This window comes from Sebastes umbrosus, chromosome 6 (genome assembly GCF_015220745.1).
Source record: "Sebastes umbrosus isolate fSebUmb1 chromosome 6, fSebUmb1.pri, whole genome shotgun sequence".
Lineage (NCBI taxonomy): Eukaryota > Metazoa > Chordata > Actinopteri > Perciformes > Sebastidae > Sebastes > Sebastes umbrosus.
The window spans coordinates 19,969,435-19,989,326 of NC_051274.1; the positions used below are offsets into that span (position 1 = coordinate 19,969,435).

Sequence of the window (19,892 nt, forward strand, 5' to 3'; positions counted from 1 at the left end):
CAATATGAAATTTCAAAATTGCATACATCTACTGCATACGTTTAAATGTCCACAGCAGCACTGGTGGTGTCACGATGAAACGCAATGTGATCCATCTGCTATCACACTGTGTACAAATATACTCAATAATGTAATGAAATAGGTAATTCACCCTGTTTAGCATTTATAGGCAGTATATATAAACATTTATTTAATGGTTTACGACGCATTATAATGTTAATGTAAACATTAATTAATGTATTTGTCAGCAACAATAACTCCTGGTGGAGACGGATGTAGAAACAGATAATGTAGTAAAACACAGTTGTAATAATATAAAATGTCTTTTTAGGAGAAATTATAATTGTTGACAAATACTGCAAATTAAAACATTTAAAAATGTCTTTATATCTGCTTACAACTACATTATAGTGTGTTATAACTCATTTATTAAATGTTTCTCCTAAAGGATGTATAAAATAGGGTAAAGTGTTACCGTGAACAGTTCAGTTTAGCTGGATTTATCCTTACGATAGAGCCGTCTAAAGTCAGGTTTCCATCTAAATGTAGCGCAAATTCTAATTCCAGAAAATCTGCAAAACAAAATGTGAGTTAATGTGCCTTTCCATTCACTGCCGCTGTGCGAATATTAAGAGTTGAGCGCATCAAGATAAACAGTTGATGGTGCTAATTCTCCATTCGGGTGCCATTAAAAGTGGTTGTGTCTTGAAGGTAACCCACAAATTGCAAAAACTCTTGTGAGACCTATGCTGACCTTAATCATTAGAGGTCAATGCCCAGTCACGGGCCAACACTTCCTCTTCCGTGCGCTACTCATTGTTTACAGTCTGATTAGAAACTTGAGATGCGGGACTGCAGTTGAGAGACGACGTGTGTGACCTTGTTTCACAAGTAGCTAGTTTACAAGCTAATTTTAAACCAATAAAAAGCAAAATTATTTCAGCCAAAGTGTTCCGCCTCTTTTGCTCTCCACACAGACTGTTTACCTGCATTCAACCAAAGCCTGTTGGAACATGATTGGTCAATACTACTCAGACTACAAACGGAAACTAGAACGCTTCCGATGCCAAAATCTTGTCCTGTTGCCAACAGATCCTACAGAATCTGTTATAGAGATTAGTCAATGCCTAACCTTAACCATCTCACCAGAGTTTTCCAATTTATGGGTTATCTTCTAAACGTGACCATTAAAAAAGAAGAAGAAGGTGCAACAAGATCACGTAGTTAAAAGAGCGCCAGTCAAACTTCGAAATCAATGGAAATGCAGCATTTATGTTTGTTTCATGTGTTAGTTTGAGGAACGTTGCAGTCTCATCATCGGTCCACACAGATCTGATGTTTTCATCTCACAAGCTTCATGTCCGTCATGATTTATTCACCAAGTCTGATTCAATTACATTTTGTTACATTTTGCTTTTGTCGATGAACAAACTTTTCCAACTCAGCTGAAAATTTAGATTTTTCCCCAGAATTTTCGACATTTCCTCTTTATGTGCAAAATGGCCATAAAAGCGGGTGGATGGAAACACACTTAATATGTCTTGTTGGTTTATTGTCACTATTGACATACTGACACATGGATTCACATATCCAAGATGGCACTCGGTTATACTTCTCCTCACTTCCAAAAACCTGCAGTGCTAACTCAGACTTTCAAGGCTGATCTGAAAAGAAACCTATTGCAGGTGAGGTCAGAGTGAGTTCATAAAACAGACTGTCCATTCTGCCACATTCAGGTCCCATCTCTGCAACTGGGCAGACACTGGATCCCCTTTAGGTGTCACTTAGTATCTAGTCACTCTGCATTGTCTCACATTCAGAAGACAATTGAAATGGCAAAGAACAGTCTCATTTATCATTCAGTGCAAACAAATATGCCAAGAAATGGTGCTTTACATTGACAGTACAATACACGGTATAGTCCTCGTTCTCGAGATGTAACCCTCCCAGAGTTCATTAAAGTCTTTTCAAGATGGCAGGCACTGATTATCACAGAAAAGTGAACTGAAGAACTGGTGTTCAACTAATTTTTCATCACCTTAGATGTCTCCATTGTTCCTTAGTCTTACGTTAGCATTTCCTTCTGTCCTTCGCCGTCTCCACTAACTCCGTCTGCCTCCGCTCTCAGCTGCTCCAGGTCCTCCTCAGAGCTGCCGGCGCTGTGCTGCATTCCCCGGGAGAAAAACCTGCGACGTGATTGGGCGCTGAGGTCCAGTAGGTCAAAGGAATCGGAGGAGAAGAGGCTGTCCTCGCTCACCACACTAGAGGGGCGGCTACGGTGCCCCTCGGCGCCCCCTGTGGCCTGGAGGAGCTGCTGCAGAGCCTCGGGGAACATCGTGGGGGCTGAGTGGAGGTCATCAGGGAGATCCAGACTGCGAGAGAACTTGCCGTTACGTTTCAAAATCCCCTTCCTTCTTCTTACTGCCTCTGTTCGCATGGTGGGGCTGTCTTCTGCCGCTGGGAGGCAAGTGTGCTGTTTGTGGGAGCACAAATCACCTGCATCACCCCCCTCCTTAACTGCCGCTCCAGAGCTCCTTCTGTCTGAGGATGAGCCATAACCCGACTCCCCTCCATACAAATTCTTCAGTATCCCCTTCTTGGGCATTTTGGATGAGGGCTGACTGAACGTAGAGGGAGGCGGCAGGCTGGTGGACAGGACATCAGCATGTATGTGGGCAAGTGTATGTGTTCGGAAAGGCTGGGGAGCAGCGTGACAAGGTTGGGAGGGAGAGATTTCTTTAGGAGGGCTGTGAAAGACTGAGTCAAAACTCCTCTGGGGTTTTAGAATACCTTTGGGTTTCTTTCTTTCAATGGTGGAAGGGGAGGAAATCGCAGCGGAAGAGGCTGCCGTTGCACAAATGCCACCACAAGCTCCCAGTGCAGTCTGGGGAATTGTATTCTCCTTGCGTGACTTCCTCAGGCTTGACATTCCTCCACGTATCCTTCCTCCACCTCCTCCTCCTCCTCCTCCTCCGCGATCGCTCTTCAGAGGTAGGCTGAAGTAAAAGGGGTGGGGAGATAGCTGAGGTGGACAGGAGGAGTCTGAGGATAGGCATGCTGGGTCAACGGCCATGTTGCCGGTAGCTGCGACCCGATTCTGCCAGTCGATGTAGCGAGCCAGCAGGGGGGAGGGGCATTCTTGGTGTGGAGATGAAGGGCAGTCACACACACTCTCTTCAAAACCCCAGTTCACCCACCAGTGGTTGGCCACGTCCTCTATCGTAGCCCTCTCGTCCACACGCACCGTCAGCAACCAGTCGATAAGAGCGCAGGCATCTGGAGGGAACAGAGACAACAGTTATTTATAGCAGTCAAGGTGACTAAAACATTGTAATTAACAGGATACTAGAAAGAATCAAATGGGACATTCTGGTGAATAGAAATGTAAATATAGTGCTGATGGAGACGTGAACATTGTTACCTGAGGGGGGGTTGGGCCGGCGGTAGCGACCTTGGCTGATCTGCTCTGTGAGTGCGGTGTGGTTGGCCCCATCGAACGGCATGCTGCTGTACACGAGCGCATACAGCAACACCCCCAGCGCCCAGCAGTCCACCTATAGCACACAAAAACACACTCAATGATGAAGATAAGTCATGCACAAAAAAAGACAATTTTCTCCTGAGGAAACCATCAAGTGTGTTGACCAGTGGGCAACTCCGGGTCTGAAAAGTGAAGCCAATGCTGAAGTGCCTTAAACTTGCATTCTTTCTAATAGCCAGCAGGGGGCAACTCCTCTGGTTGCAATTTAAGTCTGATTGTATAGAAATCTATGAGAAAATGATCCTACTTCTTACTTGATTTATTACCTCAGTAAACATCGTAAACATGAGTTTATGGTCTCAATCGCTAGTTTCAAGTCTTCTTCAATACAGCATGATGTTCATTTAGTAAATTATGGTCCCATTTAGAGTCAAATAGACCATAAAGCAGGGTATGCTTTGTTTAGGGCCTGTCTGGGAGTTGTCTGTGTTTTCGTCTTAGATCTTTAACTCTTTCACAGTGGGTTTTCTGTTCATCAAAGCAAATTGTATCTTCTGATATACAGTCTATGGTGTTGACCCACCTCTGGCCCCTGGTAGGGCAGTCCTTTCACTATCTCCGGGGCCGCATAGAGCGGACTGCCACAGTACGTCTGCAGCAGAATGCCCCTCTGGAAATGATTGGAAAGGCCAAAGTCAGCCAGCTGCAAAGTCAGAGAGAGAAAAAGAGAACATAAATTACAGTGTGATTTTAAGTATTTTGTGTCCCTTGCTGCTACTGAGCTAGTATACGACTAGATTAATCTATAATAAAACAGAAACTTCAGCAGACAACATATGAAAGACATACTGCCACAACAGTAGTAGTAGTAACACATGTTCCAAAAGGACACTATAGTGTAACTCAGGAGGCCGCCTAGCCACTAAATTAAACAAAGTATTCAATGCAATTGATCTATCAATAGATAAAAGGCCATGAAGCTTACGTGATGCTAAAAATGTGACCAATAAAGCAGTTAATACATACAAAACAACAACCCATGTCAGAAAAAAAAACAAGTCCAGCATGTGTATCTGTGTGTTCATATGTTTGTGTGAAATAAACAAAAGGGTTTATGAGACAGTGACAGATAATATAACAGCTGACAACACAACACTTTAACTTCATGACATAAACGGACTAATCATTTAACACTGAACCCTTTATAAACTTCATTCACTTCAACACACACACACACACTCACTCCTCACTCACGCAATCCAGATTCCTTTTCAGTGAGCATGTACTGCAAACTCCTTACCCATGTGGCAAAAACACAATAACTCAAAACAATTCCTTTTAAAGGAGCCAAAAATAGGTGTGCTGAGCTTTTGCCAGTGCAAGTGTGAGTGAGGGAAGAGGAGAGGGCCAAAAACATCAGGCTGCTTATGCTCACGTAACGGAAAACAATCACTCACTCGAGGCTGCGAGCGCCATACGCAGACACACCGAGGCTCCTCTCTATCTGAAGAGATTATTAACATGAGCACCAGCTCACTATCGGCCCCTCCGGTGTTAAAAATACTCAGCGTGACAGCTTTATTTCCGTGGAACAGAGACAGAGATGGCACTGTGTATACAAGCCAGCTCACAGTTGATATTATACATACGGCGGCAATAATGATGTGTAGACTGAGCATGTTAGTTGAGCAGTTTATACAGCTTTACTTTCTACAAGCTATCTTGTGTGTCCCGCAGTGTAAATCTCTTTACCGCCACCAAAGATACATCTGCGTGAGGCTCCTGTGTTCATTTCAGTGGTTTGGCAGTGACATTCTTCAGTGTCGACTGCTTGTATTAAACACACTCTTTTCCTCTAAACATATAAGCGATTCCTGTAATGTGCCTGGGATTTACATGGACTGTTGTGAGAAGCCACCGTCTCTCATAGTCCACATACTGGAACGAAACAGATCGCTGGTTAATTTTCTACAGTGGCTCGCAGCCTGTTGGGGCCCATTTTTTAATCCTTTCGAGGTTCTTGTGATAATAGCATGTGAGAAGAAAGTGAAGTTTGATGTAACCAGCAAAACTATTTGGTTTGTGTGAGCTAGGATCAAGTCTTGTTTGTGTTTGGCTTTAGTATCAGTTTCCCTCTTGTCTTGAATAAATTGGCGGATCCAATCTGGTCAAATATCATTTCAAGTCTGGATGGGAACTTCCCTTATTTCCTGTCCTATCTCTATACTGAAGCTATCTAATAAGCATAAAATGTGCTTATGTGCTTCATGGATGTTTTAAAGGACCAGTGTGTTGCATTTTGGGGGATCTATTAGCAGAAACTGAATATAATAACTATGTTTTCATTAGTGTATAATCACCTGAAACTAAGAATAATTATGTTTTCATTAGCTTAGAATGAGTCCTTCATATCTTCATAGAGAGCAGGTCCTCTTCAGGGAGTCCGCCATGTTGCTCCGCCATGTCTCTACAGTAGCCCAGAATGGACAAACCAAACACTGGCTCTAGTGTGAGCCTTTCATGTTGTTACGTTACCTGAAGGCCACTGTAGTTCTCCAACACACCTGCAAAACTGCGGTAACATCAGCCGCAGAGTGTAAAACCGTGGTACCGCCAGCCGCCGTCTGATTTCCGTTGCTCCTAAATTAGTGTTATTATGGTAAGGATGGCCCCTCTGAGCGAGGCGAACGGCGTTACCACGGTTTTGCACTCAGTCTTGGAAAGGGAGGAGTGAGCGGAGGGGTACTCAGTTGGTTGTAAACTGCAACCACACCAATAAAAGCCAACCAAATCCTACACACTGTACCTTTAAGTGCTTACTCTGCGTCTGTGTGTTGTTTCGGAACGTTACCAAAGATGCTCTATAACAAAGATGACGCATAACAAGCCCCGCCAATGGTTTGAAATGGTATACACTTCCTGTCTCCTAAGTGAGCGTAGTCATGGCATGTTCGCCAAACATCGTGTGGATGTATGAAAGCAGATTGGATTAAATTTGCATAATGTATTTATTTTTTCTTTTGCTAACATTAGATATTTACACAGCTAACAGACACATTTAGCATTATGAAAATTAGTTAGCGAGGGCATTCGCCAACATTAGTGGCCAGATCTCATGAGAGTGTGTTGATGAGACAGAGAAAGGTCTCAAACAATTAGTTAGTTAATAAGTTCATTGTCTCACGATTTGTCCGTCTGAAAAATGCCATTTTAGTGTCAGAATGTTCGGAAGATATGTGGCGTGTGAAGAATGGGTCCAATATTTACTTTGATGTCATAGTCTGTATTCACGTTCACTTCTCCTCCCATTGCAGTTAATAGACTCAGGACATGCCGCTAGTCTCCTAAAGGGGCGGGATAGTGGCGAAACCCACGTGACACAGATACAGGAAACGGACTCTCACTGCCCCGTCTCCTTTTTACTTTTCCAATCACATAGGCTATGAATGTGTATATCTGTTTGTACTGAAATACGTGAGGTGTCGGTGTCTATAAGCGGTTTAAAATAGTTCATGGATACATCAAGTAAACACTTTCAAAACGCTCAGTTCAGAAAACAGAAAAACAAGTGCAGACTTCTGCCATTTAGGAAAGGAAAGTAGTGAAATCCAAACATTAAAAGGACAATTTAGTATCAGTATATTGTTAAATTATAAACTGTGACTTCAAAAGTGACCAAGATAAACATTTTCCCTATCCCTATATGGCTGTGCCCGCCTTCTACACTTGCCATGAAGCAGCTATTGTGCAGATATAACGTGCACATGCATTGCACAGAGGCTCTGTCATTTCCTGCAGCGGATGCTGTGAGAGGTCGATGTGGTGAGCCTGAGGTTTGTGATGAATGAAGAGCGTCTGAGGTCTGTGCACATAGTGTTTTCTTTTGACGGACACACAGAGCATACTTATATCAAAACCCTCCGATTGGTGCGATTGCCAATGGATTCCCTGCATTTCCCCTTGGCCGTGCACGGCTCCCATATAAGGAGAGGAATGCCCAAATAAGGCAAAGAATGACCCCTGGGTTCTTTTATAAGACCTGGCAGTATGTTTGTGCTGGTTCAGTGTGCACGGCTGAACAACACATTAAAATGACTGTGGGCTGAAAGTGCTCCAATGTATGTTCTGAATGTGCACTCTGTTTGCATTTTATATTGGAGCTGGCAAGATAATCCATTACCAGCTCCATTCAAGGATGCTAAATACAGCAACAGTGGAAAAAGATTGCTTCCTGAAATGTATCTGCCAGTGTGTCATAAAATCTATACCTTTTAGGGCTGTTAAAGTAATAATAACGTGTTAATGCAAATTAGTTTTAACAACACTAATTTCTTTAATGCATTAACACAACCTGCGCTTTTTAGGTTGTAGCGGGCTCAGTTTTTAAAGCTAGAGTGAAGATACTGGCATCATATGAAACTGAAAACATATAAACCTAAGAAATCTATTGGTATCAACCATGTCATACTAGTTTTTCAGAAGGAGGCTAAATAACGCTCCAAACTTAAGCTAAATTTTGGCAAGGAAAAACTGGCATTGCAATTTTCATGAAGGTGGTCCTTGACCTCTGACCTCAAGATATGTGAATGAAAATGGGTTCTATGGGTACCTACGATTCTCCCCTTTACAGACATGCCCACTTTATGATAATCACATGCAGTTTTGGGCAAGTCATAGTCAAGTCAGCACACTGACACACTGACAGCTGTTGCTGCCTGTTGGGCTGCAGTTTGCCATGTTATGATTTGACATTTTTTTAATGCTAAATGCAGTACCTGCGAGGGTTTCTGGACAATATTTGTCATTGTTTTGTGTTGTTAGTTGATTGCCAATAATAAATATATACATACATTTGCATAAAGCAAGCACATTTGACAACTCCCATGTTGATAAGAGTATACTTGACAAATCTCCCTTCAAAGTACATTTTGTACAGATAAAAAATGTGTGATTAATTTGCGATTAACTATGGTAATCGATTGACAACCCTAGTACCTTTATGTTCCAAGACAAAAGCAATTGGGGGTGTTCGGATGATCCATTACGCTCAGGCCAACAATGCTTTTGTCAGAAGACATTTCTATTTTTCATCCAGGGATAAATATCTTGTTTTTGGAAGGACACTCTCATTTATTTTCCAAAACAAGCATCATGATCACACTTTGCAGTTGGAAAGTGACATGACCAGTGTGGGTATGCCTTATGGATCTTACCTTCACATTGAAATCTTGATCTAAGAGGATGTTCTCCAGCTTGAGGTCTCGATGCACAACACCGTTCTGCAAGAGAGCAGAGACACATGAGTCCCTGCGCTGCTCCTCCCTCCTGTTTACAGTCAGCTGTCTTCTCTCTGCATGCAAACATTAAGGGGCTGAAGTTTATGATATAAACCCAGCCTGTGGTACACGGGGCGTTTGTCTTTTATTTATAATTTTATAACCATTAACATTCCACTCGGGCCTCGTGTTGCAGGGCCGTGTGTCTGACATGCCTTGAGAAAGGCTCTCAGGCGGTTTAATCGTTGACAGGCATGAGGAAGTGCTTTGTTTGGGTTAATTCATCTGATGAGATGCGATTTGATCCCCTGATGGCATTAAGCACCTGGGAGCCGACGAGAGGCCACAGACAGCTGTGGAGCCTGGTGAGGAAGACTACACTGGAGGTTCGATGGGAGGAAAAGCCTATTGCAGGATCACTGTCACTTTAAGAGTTTCCCTAAATCATAAGAAGAGACAATGCCGTTACAGATAACTGTGGCCACCCAGGAAGCCGCGTGACGCAGGGAACCTTAAACGTCAGTTGCTCTCAAAGCCACTGGCTAATGAGCCAGAGTAGCCTCCTTTCTTTCGCTAATGACGTTCTCTTCAGAGCACTTGAGTGGAGGAAATGATCCTTGACCTTAGACAATGTTTTGTGCACAGTATGTACAGTATGTAAGCCGGTGTGTGTGTGTATGCAAGGCAGAGAAAGAAAAGCAGAAGAAAGAATTCGATGTGGTTAACCAGGTTATTATTCTTGCTACTTTTAAATGACTATAAACAGATTTGGAGAATAGCAATAAAAAAAAAAAAAAAATGAATTATTTTCATTCTTCTTTTGAAGCCTCAATAATCCCTCCATGTGCCCCGCATACCTCAGAGGCACATTCAATAATTCATTCATGCCGGAACATTCATGTCTATTTTGGGACAATATTTGAGGGCATGAAGGAGCACAAAATCCACCTCCCCGTCTACTACAAAGCCGCAGGAGCTGAACGATAATCTCTCAGTTTAATGTGAGGGATTCATGAAGAAGCCAAAATAAGAATGATATGAAAACAAAAGCATTTCTGTCATATCCAACTCAGCTGACTGCAAGGCACAGATCCTCACTTCTACTGTACTACAAATCTATATTAATGGGATTTATGTATGTCGTTTCCTGTTTTTTGGCACAGCTGTTGATATTATATGTACACAACAATACAAACAAAGAGGAACGTGTTCCTGGAGGCAGAAAGACAACGTGGTTGTTAAATGTGTCAGTGTGTGACTGTAAAAAATAATCAAGGCTTAATGCGCTCTTAACCCAGAGAGATCTGAAAACGCAAGTCAAGTTTTCCCTGCAGTATTAGGATTAGGATTTAATGGATTTAGCAGTACTGTATTTGCTTGTGCACAGTTGAATTCCGCAACATGCAATTCAGCACGTGTCTACTGGGGTATTCACGGAAAGTATTTGTGTTCTTAGAGTATGTGTGTTTGCAAACCTTGTGGCAGTAGTGGACAGCAGATGTGATTTGTCTGAAGATGCCCCGGGCTTCTGTTTCAGGCAGCCTCCTCCTCTCCTGGATGTAGTCGTACAGCTCTCCCCTGCTGGCGTACTCCATCACTATCACAATCTTATCCCGGCTCTCAAACACTGCACAGGACACAGGGCACTGTTTACAGGTCAGCATTATGAAAATGTGTTTATATGAATCTTAGAGGATACCTCAAACCTTCACTACACAACAATAAGAGATGCTATTCTGCATCTATTTTAACTAAGAAGGAACTACAAATCGGGCACACTGTTGGTTCCTTGTACGAGTTTCATGAGATTCTTACATGATCAAGATTTACCATCTGAAAGGTTGTAATTAAGTACGTTGAGTACAAGTGATCAACAAGTGTGCAGGATTGGTTCCCTGTTTTCGCAGAATTACTTTGAAATATAGTCATACAGTATTCCATACAATGTCTCATGACAAAAGGTGTCAAAAGGAAAAAATCCAACAATGGATACTAAAGACTACTTACAGTAAGGATGAGACTGGTGACTTTGCATAGCCCTTGATATTCTATATTTTGGTGTTGTAGACAAATCCCATGAAAAGACCCAAACCAAATACTGTGCAAACATCTGTGAAAATGGCTTTTAACAAACTTTTTACTCAAACAGGAGTAAGTGGTGAACTTGTTGGGGACTCTTTTCGTCTCCGCATTTGGTGCTTTAGTGCAGTGGTTTTCAAAGTGGGGTCCCCAGCAAAAAAGGAGAACCATTTATTTTTCACAAAAATTCCATCCATAAGTAACACAATGACCCATATTTTGGTCATGGTTTTAATAAACTTTCTGTAATAAAACATCTAAAAGCAACAGGGCTGTCCTCGACCAAAGACATTCTAAGTCGACTAACACTCAACATTTTGTCGATGCATCGATTAGTTGATTTAATGACAGATCTGTAAAACTTTCTCCACAAAGAATCACACAAAAGCACCACTTTAAATTGTGTTTTCCAGAGATGTACTCGTAAATTTCTTAGAAATAAGTAATTTAGCATGAAAAAAACATTTAAAAAATGACAAATCAACCAAAGAAATCTTAGTCGACTAAGACCAAAACAACCGATTAGTCGACTAATCTATAAGAGGGGGCAGCCCAAAAAAAGCAAAACTCCCATCAGATGGGGGACCATAGAACAAAATCTTATGAAATGGGGGTCCGTGGTCTAATTTGTGTCAGTTTAGGGGTCCTAGATGTGAAAAAGTTTGGGAACCACTGTGTGTATTTACATTAGCAAGACGGTTATGTGGGGTCAACTCAAAGTAAGCTACAGTGTCCATGGTCATGGTAATGAAGAAATATCACACACTGTGCAACTCTATTTCTCAATGATGTGTGTTTTTACTAGTTTTTGGACATCGAGTGTTCTATAGCACAGATGAAGAAGCTACATCAGGCGTTGGACAAAAATGGAATAATTGTTACTAAGGTCATTGTTGGTTTTGGTCTTTAAGTAGGAATGGTTGATTACAAAAAAAATATATTATATTGTGAGCGTTATCCTTTTGTAGGCATTGCTGGACTATACTGTAAGTCACTGATTATATCTTTCTTTTTCTTCACATTCAGAGTCTAAAAATCTGGCTGGGGATGAGAATCATAATAAGAAATGATATTTGGGACTTGTGTGCCAGTTCGACGTGTGCGTGTTGTGTTTACAGACTCACCCTCGTGGAAGCGAATGATGTTGGAGTGTCGGATCGAGGCGGTGATCTCGATCTCTCTCTGGATGTGAATTCTGTCCAGGTCATCGGTGATGCGCTCCTTGCGGATCGACTTGATCGCCACCTGGGAAAGAAGACACGCTATTGAGTCTGTGCATGTCTTGTCACATGAACCTTTGTGTTCAAATCACACACTGTTGGTGGTTGGCAACAGAGCTCTAGAGGCTCATCTTCCACGGCAAGAAAAACAGCATCAGATTATCCCCCTGGTGATACCAAATCCCCCGTCACCACCCTCACAACAACTCGAGTCATTCAAAACAATGAACTGGTAAATGCACAGTTCATGTATTACTTGCATAGACTTGCATGGAAACAAAGACTTACATACTGTTGTCACAATTACACACGAACACAAATCAAATGTGTGGGTATTAGAGGTGATTATGTGGGTTTTAAGGAGGGAATGTGTGAGAGCAGGTCTCCTGTGATCTGAGCACACTCAGAGGCAGAAGGTTGACAGCTGCACTGTTCACACTCTGCTTCCTTAATACCCCCAACGTAACCCCCCCAACCACCGAACACACACCACATACACACCAAAACAGACACAACATGAGCCCCTAAACCTCTTTGGATAGAGTAACTGTCACTACAATGGCACCATACAAGGTTACGACAGAGGCGGACGAATAAACAGAGGTGTCCTATTTAGAAATACTATACGCTAAAAAAAGTGTGAGAGATTTTATATAATGTGAAGATGCGGCTACTTTGTAAGGCTAACATCCTAACATAGCCCTGATCATATAACTCTGTCACGATGTCCCTCTGGGTGAGCAGGCCTCTACCCTGGGTCACAACTCCAGCATTCTCAGCTGCCGGAAAGAAAACGTCTACGAGACATTGGAAGACACAATTCACACGCTCCATCAACCGCCATGGTTATGCAACACAGCACAAACACACTCCAGGGAACTCTCAGGACTGACCTCCTATAACCGATGTGATGCTATCCAGCAAAGGAGAATATTTGAGTTTTTAGGTTTGTATCTTTTCTATGAACAAGTGCTGAAATATGAAGATTTTTCTTAAATCATCAGACTGATGTGGCATCTCTTTCATTCCAGGTGTGCTGGGTGCAATAGGTAAGAGATTAGGCCATACAGATTCAATGGTTGGGGAGCAACATGTGTACGCTTGCATGCTTGTGAATGTTTTCTGACCCAATTACCCGATGGCTGGGAGAGCAACGTGATGAAGGGAAGAGGAGATGATAGAATAAGATGCAGGGATGAGGAGGGAGGGAGGACGTAGGCAGCAGCTATCAGGACAGGTGAAAGGAATTGATAAAATATGTCAAAGTATGTGGACTGAGGACAAAAAAAACTTATATTTTATCTGAGCTCTGATTTACCCCCCGGACTGAGCATTAAGGCCTGATCAGCAGAGCACAGAGAAGAGAGACACACTGGGCATTGTTCAGCCCTCAGGGCACTAAGAGCATTTTTAAAGTTGCACGTGCATGCAGAGGAAGTATGTGTGTGTGTATGATCTCATCCTTGTGCATGCAAATGTGCTGTGTATGCGTCAACTCGAAGTATGACCTCTAAAGTATCCTTCTAACTAACAATGTTTCATTGTTCATCCAAATAATGTGCTGCGTGTGCGATATCGGCCAAAAATGCCTGTAACTGTAACAGGATGCATGTAGGGAAACATAAGTAACTATGTGTGTGAGTCATGCTGATGTAATCAGATATTCTTTTGCATTATTGTGTGAAGTAGAGGAGCATACAGTACATGCTGTATGTATAATGTATACAGAGAGATGCATATACAGTTTCAGAATATATTTCATCCAGCATGGTTCACTTTTTCATGACTACTCTTAAAGACAAACAGTTTAGTTAAAGCAATCATTTGACATTTTGGGAAATACTTTTAGTTTAGTAGTTAGTGTTTGGTTTTGTCTTGACTGTTTTCAACATGGCGGCCGGGTCACAAACTTACATCCACACTAATACGTTTTCGTTTTAAAAGGCATAACTTTTGTTACGTTTATGCCTAGCGTCCACACTACTCCGGAGTTTTTGAGCCCCTAAAATGGAGACGTTTGAAAACACTGCTGACCCCGTTTTAGTTTTAAATCACCGGGGTTGCGTTTTAGTCTGTACAGACACCCATGTTTGCTTCTTGATTGGGTCTTATCAGTCATGACGTGTCCTTCTCTGATTTGTCACATCCCATCACATGATTCTTTTCCGGAAGAAAAAAATGACATCAGCCTCGACCACTTGATAACGAGTTACAAGCGTTGCTGACCTTGTTGTCTATGCGAGCAGCATTTGTGCAGTCAAATTCTGCATTTTATAATGCTACTACTGCCTACTTGCGAGGAGTGCTTTGCATCAATTCCCGTGTCAGGCGCTGCTTCCTCTTTACACTAGGGTGTCACACTTTACGAGGGACTGCACAGCATTTTTATCCCTTGTCCCACATCCCATATATTGAGACGATGTCCCACATTTTCATTGGCTCTAGTTTTCAAAAGTCAAACCACTGCAGGACAGATGCTTTTTCCTCTCAGCCTTGGTAACGTTTCCCACATTGTCCCACACAAACATACTCTTTTGTCCCACATTTGGTTTGTTGGGATCTGGTCACCCTACTTTACACCGGCACACGCATGCCCAGTGTATGTGAATGGTCATGTGATGGTGATGGTGGTATGGACTGAGATTACTTCTGAAACGGCCATAAAACGCTAGTCTGGACGGATATCATTAGTGTTACTCTACCGTCAGGATATAGTGACAGTTTTATAAAAAATATCTTTATCATATTTGCTCAAAGTTCCAGACTGCAGCTTTAATCTGGTAATTAATATAGTCTAATTAATTCTACTTGGTTACTGTTTTTTACAGGCACCCTCTGCCTTCACAGCAAATCCCAATCTTTCCTAGAGCAGACTCTTTCTTACCAATGCGAGTAAAAAGCTGCACATATCTCGTGAAGTGATTTTTTTATAAACATCAAAATGTACATTGCATAAAACAAAAACATCCTAGTGTTATTTTTATTCTGACATGGCTCAGCTTTAAATATGCGTCAGGCTCCCAGCCAATGTAAGTGAGCTACAGTACAGATTAGTAAACCTGGCATTCATCTTCCTTTCCTTTCATTTCATCCTGTACATTAGTCACCTCTTGCAGCAACGCACAACAACAACTCAATTCAGCTCTTTACTGTTTCCTCAAACCTACTGTCTCCTCCTCCTCCTCTTCCTCCTCCTTCTTCTGGCTCTAAAACTGTCTCCTCCTCAAACAACAGCCCCCTGGTCTTGTTTCCAAAAATAATGTCCGTTTTGTTTCAAAGAATCCTTGGTATGTGCTGGCTACTGGCTCGAAGAATTCAGCATTTTCCCCTTGTCCAACTAAACTCACTTACCCTGCACACACACACACACTGCATAGCTATTTCCCTCTTCTCCCCCCTCTCTGTATATTCTTCCATCAATCTCCTACCTCCCCTCTGTCTTTCACTCCCTCTCTCACAGATGTAGGTCTCAGAGTTGCTGTGAAAGCAGCCAAAGGAATTATGCCAGTCTCATTTCCACAATCTGATTGCAAAAAAAGATTATCCCTATAACAGTGTGTTTGTTTACTAAAGAAACAGAAGGGGAATTTGAGGCTGACGGGGGGAATCTGTCTCTTTGTGCTCGGATCACAGCACAGTGAGGGATTAAAGCCTGACTGGAGACCTTAAACCCACGTTATGTTTTTAACCTAGATATTCAAAAAGGTGAAGTTAAACAGAAACATATCATATTATTATGTCTGAGTACTGGGTCAGACTCCCATTGGAGGAGACCTATTGTAGTAATTCTATCCCCTTGTTCAAGTGCTGAGTGAGTCAGACCGAAGGCATCTCAGCCTGGCACAGCACAGGAAGCAAGAACTGGGTTCAGCATCAGCACATGAGCTCACCCACATACCCACATACACGCCATCCAGGATCTTAAAGCTGCATTAGGTAGAATTGGAGCAAATATGATTAAGTGAAATATTAAATGGTGACTATATCACGGCAGTAGTGCATGAGACAGGTAATCTGAAAATAATCATGTGCCTCTGTGTTCTCCGGTGCTCCTAATGGCATCTGCAAGATTTCACAACAACCAATCAAAGCTGAGCTGGAGCATTGCCGTCTCTGAGCAGCTGTCAATCACTCGCAATCTCCGATTAAATAGTCAAACTAGGCAGCGCTGATCAAAGATGAATCAATATTCTGTTACTGTAATGACTATTTCTCGCCTCAAATGTTTTCAGAAACATCTTGTAGTGTACTGTTTAGCTGTGAAATGAGAAAGTCTGTGACCCTGCAGCTATGTTGAGATCGGTTGAGGAAATACCAAGCACCGCCCACCAGCCGGAGCAAACTTTCTCATTTTACAGCTAAACAGTACACTACAAGATGTTTCTGAAAACATTTGAGGCGAGAAATAGGCATTACAGTAACAGAATATTAAATTCATATTTGATCAGCGCTGCGTAGTTTGACCGTTTGATCGAAGTTTGCCAGTGATTGACAGCTGCCTCCGTTGAATGAACAGCCAATAGGAAGTCTCCCCTCTCTAGATTTTTCTAAAGTCTGAAAACAGAGCCATGATGAGGTGCAGAAGTCTGGTTTTCTCTCAGAACACTTGAATTACAATATGCTGAAAGGTTACTATGGAATTTTTGCCCCAATGATGCCAAAAATATTCTGCCTACTGCAGGTTTAACTCCACCTCCGAATTAATATTTAATAGTCAAACAACATTCTTGCAGCAGCAACAAATCTTGGTACACACACACACACACACACACACACACAGGGAGACTGCTGAATACCTCCCAGGAAGACAAAAGCATGAGCAGCCTATCACATTAAAGCTTTTGGTTGGAGGTTAAGAGGTCAAACATTTTTTTTTTGTGTGCTATAAAGTGATTACAAAACAAGTGAAGACATGTGCAGGGACATATATAAAAAAGACCAACATATATTATACAGAGAAAGACAAATAAAAGAGTACAAAAACAAAACAAAACAAAACAAAACTAAGACAACACAAGGGGATAAAAGCAGGTTGAAGAATGTGTGTGTGTGTGATGTGGATAATAGGTGTGTGTTTGGCATTGAATGAGGCTAGATGGTCATATATGACATATATCTACTCTTAAACACATACAGACATCCTTCCTTTTATGTGTAGAGCATAGGGGGAGCAAAAACAAAACAAAAAGAAAATAAATGTGTAAAATATATATATATATATATATAAAATACAGTATATACACATACACATATATATTAATAATATGAATAATAATAAAGATGATGATGATAATAATATCAATAACAATAATAATACCAACACTTACAATAATAAGTGAGATAAATAAGTAAATAATAACAATAATAAACATTGAGGTCAAACATTTTCAACAGGTTAAATCATGATGTACATTTACCCATCATCATCATCATCATCATCATCATCATATAGTTCATTCTGCATGTTAAATATTTAAGAAAAGAAAGCATCCCATAGAGGCACATATGTAAAAGTAATGTGTTTGCATCACCACTCACCGTCTTCAGGCTCGCTCTCTCCACCGCCTTCTTCACTTTGCCGTATGTGCCTTTCCCCAGAGTCTCCATCACCTCGTAGCGGTGTTTCAAGTTGTGTTTGTGCTGGTGCTTCTTCACCTCCATGTCTGGGTGTCTCTGCCGGTTGTCCTCGCTGCAGCAGGGCTCCTCAAGGCACTCCTCGCCGGTACCGGTACCGGCACGGTGGCCGCTGGATGCTGGATGGACCCGCAGACAACCGAGCTCGGAGCGGTCTCCGGTGTTCATTGCTCCTCTGCTGTCCGCTTCTCGTCTGCCCATCCTTCTCTGCGCACTGTGGCGCACCACCTGTCAGGAGCTGCTAAAGCAGATTGTTGGTGACAAAGCAGTGGCCCATATAGAGTGTTATCAAAGCCACAAAGTAGTCTAATGAAAACCCTGTTTGAGCAGCAGCTGTGTAGTCCTCCTCCTCTACAATACCCCCAGAAACACAGCAGCAGCAGCAGCAGCAACAGGAGCGATGGGTGGAGCCTCTTATTTGTGTGGGGTGGCTGTGGCTCAGAGGATAGAGCAGGTTTTTCTTTTCTTAAATATTTAACATGCAGAATGAAGTACATGATGATGATGATGATGATGATGGTGGTTAAATGTACATCATGATTTAACCTGTTGAAAATGTTTGACCTCTTAACCTCCAACCAAAAGCTTTAATGTGATAGGCTGCTCATGCTTTTGTCTTCCTGGGAGGTATTCAGCAGTCTCCCTGTGTGTGTGTGTGTGTGTGTGTGTGTGTGTGTGTGTGTGTGTGTGTGCGCCAAGATTTGTTGCTGCTGCAAGAATGTTGTTTGACTGTTAAATAGTAATTTGGAGGTGGAGTTAAACCTGCAGTAGGCAGAATATTTTCGGCATCATTGGGCAAAAATTCCATAATAACCTTTCAGCATATTGTAATTCAAGTGTTCTGAGAGAAACCCAGACTTCTGCACCTCCTCATGGCTCTGTTTTCAGGCTTTAGAAAAAAATCTAGAGAGGGGAGACTTTGGCCAATCACAGGTTATTTCAGAGAGAGAGAGAGAGCGTTCCTATTGGCTGTTCATTCAACGGAGGCAGCTGTTGAGATGGTAGAGCAGGTTGTCCACCAATCGGAGGTTCAATCCCCGGCTGCTCCGGTTCACATGTCGATGTGTCCTTGAGCAAGACACTTAACCCCAAATTGCTCTCGAAGGCATAGCCATCGGTGTGTGAATGAGTATTTAGATTAGATCCTGATGGGCAAAGTTGGCACCTTAGTAGCCTCTGCCATCAGTGTGAGATAAGATATACTTTATTGTCCCCGTGGGGAAATTTTTCCTGGACTCCGTCCAACTGCAGTTACAAACACTAAATTAAAAAAGCATCAACAACAATAATACACAATTCCACATCAGACAGGGAAACAGTTTCACAGAAACAGACGTTTCAACACATACACAGTCCATGTACATAATGGTATGAATGTGTGTGTGAATGGGTGAATACTGACATGTAGTGTAAAGCGCTTTGAGTGGTCGGAAGACTAGAAAAGCGCTATATAAATGCAAGTCCATTTACCATCCTCATTCCACAACCGGCTCTCACAGCAACATCCCGGACGTGTCACACTCAATTTGGGATCATTTTGGGTTTTACGACTCAGGGGATGATGGAGGCATGTAAGGAATGTCATGCAGGTCAGACACTCACCCCTAAATCCACCGCTTCAGTCAGACATGTTTGTTGATGCATTGCCATGCTGTGAGCTCAGAAAAACATTGTGGCGGTACGGATTCCCCCCAGACTGTAGTTAATCAGGCCGAAGACTGAAAACCAGTTCCCATCCACAAAATAATAAAAATAAAATGCCTCCTTAATAATAATAATAATAATGAACAAATGCAACTTCCATAATGAACAAATGCCTCTACAATAACAAACAATTAAAGGGACTGTTTGCAACTTTTTAAGCGTACACATATGCGCGCTCGCATATGCGCGTTCACGTGTGGCCGGAGTCCCCGCTCCCTACCTGCTTGCCTTCACTCACACAGTGCGCGCGTTCTCGCTGTCTCGCTCCACCTCTAGACGTGAACGCACGCTCACTACACACTGCAGAAGAGTTAGTTTAGCTCTGAGAATATCTAGTGAACGGTGGACGTTTGTGCAGAAATAAATGCTGCAGCTCCTCCAGACCAACAGAGGTTTCCCATGTCTTGTGAAGTGACGGGGCTCCGCAGCGAGAAACGTTAATGCCTCCGACCGGGTGCCGGTGTCTTCCCTGCTCTCTCCGGCTGCAGTCGGGAGGCG

General features: G+C 42.4%; 1 protein-coding gene across 2 annotated transcripts; it reads right to left on the bottom strand.

The window, feature by feature from the left end:
• Positions 1-1,343: 1,343 nt before the first annotated feature.
• Positions 1,344-18,059, bottom strand: LOC119490487 (NUAK family SNF1-like kinase 1). 2 transcript variants are annotated; one of them, XM_037773931.1, is made up of 8 exons: positions 17,595-18,059; positions 11,961-12,081; positions 10,233-10,384; positions 8,695-8,760; positions 4,065-4,184; positions 3,422-3,554; positions 2,187-3,276; positions 1,344-2,150 (listed from the first exon to the last, which is right to left on the bottom strand). In XM_037773931.1, exons 1-8 carry the CDS (start codon positions 17,889-17,891, stop codon positions 2,066-2,068), a joined length of 2,064 nt encoding a protein of 687 aa, XP_037629859.1. In that variant the 5' UTR covers positions 17,892-18,059; the 3' UTR covers positions 1,344-2,065. The 2 variants fall into 2 exon arrangements, with proteins under 2 accessions (XP_037629859.1, XP_037629858.1); XM_037773930.1 differs by having other exon boundaries at positions 1,344-3,276.
• Between the last annotated feature and the right edge of the window lie 1,833 nt (positions 18,060-19,892).

What these genes read in the sequence shown, in the direction of transcription:
- LOC119490487 (XM_037773930.1), bottom strand. Translation starts at nt 17,891, where the DNA reads ATGGGCAGACGAGAAGCGGACAGCAGAGGAGCAATGAACACCGGAGAC. An exon ending in ATCAAGATTTCAATGTGAAG is followed by an intron (nt 4,185 to 8,694) that starts GTAAGATCCATA and finishes CTGACTTTGCAG; the next exon opens with CTGGCTGACTTTGGCCTTTC. An exon ending in CCGGCCCAACCCCCCCTCAG is followed by an intron (nt 3,277 to 3,421) that starts GTAACAATGTTC and finishes TGTTCCCTCCAG; the next exon opens with ATGCCTGCGCTCTTATCGAC.